General features: G+C 53.9%; 1 protein-coding gene across 3 annotated transcripts in view; it reads left to right on the top strand.

The window, feature by feature from the left end:
* Positions 1 to 7,669, top strand: part of Lrrc27 (leucine rich repeat containing 27) — a 41,333-nt gene that overhangs the window by 22,894 nt on the left and 10,770 nt on the right. For all 3 annotated transcript variants that reach the window (XM_078023912.1, XM_078023923.1, XM_078023917.1), the window contains exon 7: positions 6,103 to 6,264. In XM_078023912.1, the coding sequence (XP_077880038.1) occupies positions 6,103 to 6,264 (162 nt within the window). The remainder of the gene's footprint in view (positions 1 to 6,102; positions 6,265 to 7,669) is intronic.

Below are 7,669 nucleotides of genomic sequence, written 5' to 3'. Positions count from 1 at the left end.
GGATATGTGAGGTCACAGAGGAGACAGACCAGACACAGGTGGTGTGTGTGTGTGTTTACCTGTGTGCATGTATGGATATGTGAGGTCACAGAGGAGACAGACCAGACACACGTGGTGTGTGTGTGTGTTTACCTGTGTGCATGTGTGGATATGTGAGGTCACAGAGGAGACAGACCAGACACACGTGGTGTGTGTGTGTGTTTACCTGTGTGCATGTGTGGATATGTGAGGTCACAGAGGAGACAGACCAGACACAGGTGAAGTGTGTGTGTTTATCTGTGTGCGTGTATGGATATGTAAGGTCACAGAGGAGACAGACCAGACACAGGTGGTGTGTGTGTGTGTGTGTGTTTACCTGTGTGCGTGTATGGATATATGAGGTCACAGAGGAGACAGACCAGACACAGGTGGTGTGTCTGTGTTTACCTGTGTGCATGTATGGATATGTGAGGTTACAGAGGAGACAGACCAGACACAGGTGGTGTGTCTGTGTGTGTACACCTGTGTGCATGTGTGGATATGTGAGGTCACAGAGGAGATAGACCAGACACAGGTGGTGTGTGTGTGTGTGCACCTGTGTGCGTGTATGGATATGCGAGGTCACAGAGGAGACAGACCAGACACAGGTGGTGTGTGTGTGTGTGCACCTGTGTGCATGTGTGCATATGTGAGGTCACAGAGGAGATAGACCAGACACAGGTGGTGTGTGTGTGTGTTTACCTGTGTGCATGTATGGATATGTGAGGTCACAGAGGAGATAGACCAGACACAGGTGGTGTGTGTGTGTGTGTGTACCTGTGTGCATGTGTGGATACGTGAGGTCACAGAGGAGACAGACCAGACACAGGTGGTGTGTGTGTGTGTGTGTGCACGTGTGTGCGTGTATGGATATGTGAGGTCACAGAGGAGACAGACCAGACACAGGTGGTGTGTGTGTGTGTGTACCTGTGTGCATGTGTGGATATGTGAGGTCACAGAGGAGACAGACCAGACACAGGTGGTGTGTGTGTGTGTGTGCACCTGTGTGCGTGTATGGATAATGAGATCACAGAGGAGATAGACCAGACACAGGTGGTGTGTGTGTGTGCACCTGTGTGCATGTGTGGATATGTGAGGTCACAGAGGAGACAGACCAGACACAGGTGGTGTGTGTGTGTGTGCACCTGTGTGCGTGTATGGATAAGTGAGATCACAGAGGAGATAGACCACACACAGGTGGTGTGTGTGTGTGCACCTGTGTGCATGTATGGATATGTGAGGTCACAGAGGAGACAGACCAGACACAGGTGGTGTGTGTGTGTGTGTGTGTTTACCTGTGTGCATGTGTGGATATGTGAGGTCACAGAGGAGATAGACCAGACACAGGTGGTGTGTGTGTGTGTGCATCTGTGTGCATGTGTGGATATGTGAGGTCACAGAGGAGACAGACCAGACACAGGTGGTGTGTGTGTGTGTTTACCTGTGTATGTGTGGATATGTGAGGTCACTGAGGAGACAGACCAGACACAGGTGGTGTGTGTGTGTGTGTGTACCTGTGTGCGTGTATGGAATTGTGAGGTCACAGAGGAGATAGACCAGACACAGGTGGAGTTTGTGTGTGTGTGCACCTGTGTGCATGTGTGGATATGTGAGGTCACAGAGGAGACAGACCAGACACAGGTGGTGTGTGTGTGTGTGCACCTGTGTGCATGTATGGATATGTGATGTCACAGAGGAGATAGACCAGACACAGGTGGTGTGTGTGTGTGTGTGTGTGTTTACCTGTGTGCATGTATGGATATGTGAGGTCACAGAGGAGACAGACCAGACACAGGTGGTGTGTGTGTGTGTGTGTGTGTGCACCTGTGTGCATGTGTGGATATGTGAGGTCACAGAGGAGACAGACCAGACACAGGTGGTGTGTGTGTGTGTGCACCTGTGTGCGTGTATGGATAAGTGAGATCACAGAGGAGATAGACCAGACACAGGTGGTGTGTGTGTGTGCACCTGTGTGCATGTATGGATATGTGAGGTCACAGAGGAGACAGACCAGACACAGGTGGTGTGTGTGTGCGTTTACCTGTGTGCATGTGTGGATATGTGAGGTCACAGAGGAGACAGACCAGACACAGGTGGTGTGTGTGTGTGTTTTCCTGTGTGCATGTGTGGATATGTGAGGTCACAGAGGAGACAGACCAGACACAGGTGGTGTGTGTGTGTGTTTACCTGTGTGCGTGTATGGATATGTGAGGTCACAGAGGAGACAGACCAGACACAGGTGGTGTGTGTGTGTGTGTGTGTGTTTACCTGTGTGCATGTATGGATATGTGAGGTCACAGAGGAGACAGACCAGACACAGGTGGTGTGTGTGTGTGTTTACCTGTGTGCATGTATGGATATGTGAGGTCACAGAGGAGATAGACCAGACACAGGTGGTGTGTGTGTGTGTGTGTACCTGTGTGCATGTGTGGATACGTGAGGTCACAGAGGAGACAGACCAGACACAGGTGGTGTGTGTGTGTGTGTGCACGTGTGTGCGTGTATGGATATGTGAGGTCACAGAGGAGACAGACCAGACACAGGTGGTGTGTGTGTGTGTGTACCTGTGTGCATGTGTGGATATGTGAGGTCACAGAGGAGACAGACCAGACACAGGTGGTGTGTGTGTGTGTGCACCTGTGTGCGTGTATGGATAATGAGATCACAGAGGAGATAGACCAGACACAGGTGGTGTGTGTGTGTGCACCTGTGTGCATGTGTGGATATGTGAGGTCACAGAGGAGACAGACCAGACACAGGTGGTGTGTGTGTGTGTGCACCTGTGTGCGTGTATGGATAAGTGAGATCACAGAGGAGATAGACCAGACACAGGTGGTGTGTGTGTGTGCACCTGTGTGCATGTATGGATATGTGAGGTCACAGAGGAGACAGACCAGACACAGGTGGTGTGTGTGTGTGTGTGTGTTTACCTGTGTGCATGTGTGGATATGTGAGGTCACAGAGGAGATAGACCAGACACAGGTGGTGTGTGTGTGTGTGCATCTGTGTGCATGTGTGGATATGTGAGATCACAGAGGAGACAGACCAGACACAGGTGGTGTGTGTGTGTTTACCTGTGTGCATGTGTGGATATGTGAGGTCACAGAGGAGACAGACCAGACACAGGTGGTGTGTGTGTGTGTGCACCTGTGTGCATGTATGGATATGTGAGGTCACAGAGGAGATAGACCAGACACAGGTGGAGTGTGTGTGTGTGTGCACCTGTGTGCATGTGTTGATATTTGAGGTCATAGAGGAGACAGACCAGACACAGATTGTTTGTGTGTGTGTGCACCTGTGTGCATGTGTGGATATGTGAGGTCACAGAGGAGACAGACCAGACACAGGTGGAGTGTGTGTGTGTGTGTACCTGTGTGCATGTATGGATATGTGAGGTCACAGAGGAGATAGACCAGACACAGGTGGTGTGTGTGTGTGTGCACCTGTGTGCATGTATGGATATGTGAGGTCACTGAGGAGACAGACCAGACACAGGTGGTGTGTGTGTGTGTGTGTGTGCACCTGTGTGCATGTGTGGATATGTGAGGTCACAGAGAAGATAGACCAGACACAGGTGGTGTGTGTGTGTGTTTACCTGTGTGCATGTGTGGATATGTGAGGTCACAGAGGAGATACACCAGACATAGGTGGTGTGTGTGTGTGTGTACCTGTGTGCATGTGTGGATATATGAGGTCACAGAGGAGACAGACCAGACACAGGTGGTGTGTGTGTGTGTGTGTGTGTGTGTGTGTGTGCACCTGTGTGCGTGTATGGATATGTGAGGTCACAGAGGAGACAGACCAGACACAGGTGGTGTGTGTGTGTTTACCTGTGTGCATGTGTGGATATGTGAGGTCACAGAGGAGACAGACCAGACACAGCTGGTGTGTGTGTGTGTGTGTGCACCTGTGTGCGTGTATGGATATGTGAGGTCACAGAGGAGACAGACCAGACACAGGTGGTGTGTGTGTGTGTGCACCTGTGTGCGTGTATGGATATGTGAGATCACAGAGGAGACAGACCAGACACAGGTGGTGTGTGTGTGTCTGTGCACCTGTGTGCATGTGTGGATATGTGAGGTCACAGAGGAGACAGAACAGACACAGGTGGTGTGTGTGTGTGTGTGCACCTGTGTGCATGTGTGGATATGTGAGGTCACAGAGGAGACAGACCAGACACAGGTGGTGTGTGTGTGTGTTTACCTGTGTGCATGTGTGGATATGTGAGGTCACAGAGGAGACAGACCAGACACAGGTGGTGTGTGTGTGTTTGTGCACCTGTGTGCGTGTATGGATATGTGAGGTCACAGAGGAGATAGACCAGCACAGGTGGTGTGTGTGTGTGTGCACCTGTGTGCATGTGTGGATATGTGAGGTCACAGAGGAGACAGACCAGACACAGGTCGTGTGTGTGTGTGTGCACCTGTGTGCGTGTATGGATATGTGAGGTCACAGAGGAGACAGACCAGACACAGGGTGTGTGTGTGTGCACCTGTGTTTATGTGTGGATATGTGAGGTCACAGAGGAGACAGACCAGACACAGGTGGTGTGTGTGTGTGTGCACCTCTGTGCGTGTATGGATATGTGAGGTCACAGAGGAGACAGACCAGACACAGGTGGTGTGTGTGTGTGTGCACCTCTGTGCGTGTATGGATATGTGAGGTCACAGAGGAGACAGACCAGACACAGGTGGTGTGTGTGTGTGTGTGCACCTGTGTGCATGTGTGGATATATGAGGTCACAGACGAGACAGACTAGACACAGGTGGAGTGTGTGTGTGCACACCTGTGTGCATGTGTGGATATGTGAGGTCACAGAGGAGATAGACCAGACACAGGTGGTGTGTGTGTGTGTGTTTACCTGTGTGCATGTGTGGATATGTGAGGTCACAGAGGAGACAGACCAGACACAGGTGGTGTGTGTGTGTGTGCACCTGTGTGCATGTATGGATATGTGAGGTCACAGAGGAGACAGACCAGACACAGGTGGTGTGTGTGTGTTTACCTGTGTGCATGTATGGATATGTGAGGTCACAGAGGAGACAGACCAGACACAGGTGGTGTGTGTGTGTGTGCACCTGTGTGCATGTATGGATATGTCAGGTCACAGAGGAGACAGACCAGACACTGGTGGTGTGTGTGTGTGTTTACCTGTCTGCATGTATGGATATGTGAGGTCACAGAGGAGATAGACCAGACACAGGTGGTGTGTGGACATGTGTATGTCTGTATGCACATATGGATACATGTATAGAGGAAAAATGTGTCAGAATAAAAACTGAACCTAGATGAGGTGTCCCCCGGAGCATCTCATCACATCCAAGGGGACATGACTGGATCTTAGAGATGGGAACGTGACAGGTATCTGTGGCCCTCCAGAGCCACCCCAGGAGCAGATGCACAGTGCACCTGTGGGGGATAGGTGGAGAGGTGTGGGCTGCATGGGAGGGGACTAACGATGGGGGCACTGATTCTTCTCTGTCCTGGAGGTGGAACATTGTCAAGGTGTAGGGACCTTGAGCCCTCTGACAGACAGTGACCTTGGCAGTGTGCCGTGGGTTTCCAGCCACAGCAAGGCCTAGGAGGCCCACGCTCTTAGGGAGTTCTCTGTCCCTGGGGACAGCAGTGTAGCCCGCTGCTCCCTCCCTCCTTCCCCTGCTGTTAGGAATGATAATGACGCTTTTCCAAGTAAGTCGTGGCAAGCTTGTCCCGTGTAGATCCCAGCTCCAGCTGGGCGTGTGCTTGGCAGCGTGGGCTGAGGCCGCACAAGCCTGTGCCTCGACTCAGTCACATGCTGACGCTGCAGCAGTTCTGAGGGTGGTCTGGGGATGTCTCCTGTGATTTCTGCTTCAGTCGCTGGCATTGCGTGGTGGTCATTGGGCACAGTGTCCTGCTGCAGTCCACCATCCTGGTGACTGCTGAGATGAGCACAGGTCCCTGCTGTGGCTCTGGTGACCACGGTTGGTAGCTATCATGTCTCCCGAGGCAGCCGATTGGCAGGCCCTGCTCTTGGACTTTGAGTCGAGTTCGCAATGCTGTCTGCGTGGGTGCAGGGCGTGCAGTGGAGTGCACTTTGTGTTTTAGGAGGAAGACTACCTCCTTCAAGAGCATGTTACCCGACCTCTCGTTGCCATACCAATCGTCCCTGTACCAGACAGTGGCTCGAGTGAGAAGACTGGAGGAGAGTCGGGTCTTGGCCCTCAGGGACCTCCGGGAGAAGCAGGCTCTGGTGGAGCAGCGGAAAAGGTGTGTCTGCGGTGCCGGCGAGGTCCCCTACTGCTGCCGGGTGTGTGGACTGCGCAGGACTGAGGGCGGCAGCCGAGGAGGCCTGGCCTGCTTCCTCCTCCCTGGCCATGCTGCGGCACTCTGAAGTGCCTGGCTCTCGATTCACAGCTCCTCGATGCCTCCTCATGGGGCTGGCCCAGGTGTGGGCATGGTGCTCCTGTGGCCATTCTTGGCCCAGTCCCCTGCTTGCCTTCTCACCACACTGCCTGCCTTTGGGTATCTCCCTAATTCCTTACTCTTTCTTGGTCCCTTCCTCCTCCCTGTCCATCACTGACCCAACATCCTTTTCTGAGGAAGGGCATTTAGACCCAGTATGGATGAGTTTACTCTCGTCCCATGCCCCTGGCTCACGGTGGCTGGCTTGCTGTTGGCAGACCACGAGGCCCTGTCCTCAGTTTCTGCCCTGCTCTGCCCATCAGTGCTGCTGACCACCCAGTAGCACCCTGCTTCAGGACCCAGGAGACCGGCTGGCATGGACTGTGTCCACAGCCCCTGTGCTCCTTGCCTTGTGCTCAGGTTCACCAGTGAGGGCGCCCAGCAGGTGCTTAGGGAGACAGGGAGAGAAACGGCAGACTTTCTGTCTCCCTGGCCTCTCCAGCCTCTCCCCAGGCTGGCCACTCCATCCCTGGTGTGCTCGTGGGCCTTGGGATGACCTGGCCCAGGCAAGCCCAGGTACCTGCACTGCCCCTGGGTTCCTGCTCGCTCCCCTTCAAAGCCTGCTGAAGCTGCCCACAGGGATGCGTTTCTGTCTGCAGCCAAGAGGAGCCCAGCTTCTGCGGTGGTTGGCAGGCCCCACCCAGTACTCAGACCCCTGCACCTGGCTGTCCTCCAGGAGCAACTCATGCTTTTCTAGAAAAAAAAATACCTTGAAGGCAGAAGCAGGTCAGACCCTTGATGCCCTGCCTGGAGCCCAAGACCTGCGGGCCTCCTTGCTGAGCAGCTCCCAGAGGCCAGCATGTGGTTAGGCTCCATCACGCCACCCATGGAGGGAGGTCACCCCCTTGTTTCCCAAGGGGCAAACAGGTGTGACTGAGAGGCACAGACACTGCCTGGAGTCCCTTGGCTAGGAGATGGGAGGAGGTGGGGGTATTGCCAGCACACTGGGCTGGTCCAGGGTCCATCTAGGCAGGTGGCAGAGCCTATCGTCACCCAGGAGGAGGTGCCAAGAGACACGCAGACCTGCGCCCCAAGGGTAGAAGGCCTGGGGAGGCTGCAGCCAGGCTTGATGCCGCAGGGCCGCTGTGGTGGGCAGAGGGTCAGGAGGAGACGAGAGGCCAGTCTGGGGCATGAGGTGGAGGAGAGCCAACCAGGAACTGCCAATAGACGGGAAGGTGCACCTTGGGGCTCCAGGGGAGGCTGCAGGGTG

This window comes from Ictidomys tridecemlineatus, chromosome 1, assembly GCF_052094955.1.
Source record: "Ictidomys tridecemlineatus isolate mIctTri1 chromosome 1, mIctTri1.hap1, whole genome shotgun sequence".
NCBI lineage: Eukaryota > Metazoa > Chordata > Mammalia > Rodentia > Sciuridae > Ictidomys > Ictidomys tridecemlineatus.
The sequence above is the reverse complement of the archived record's forward strand: the minus strand, read 5'-3'. Positions and strand labels throughout refer to the sequence as shown.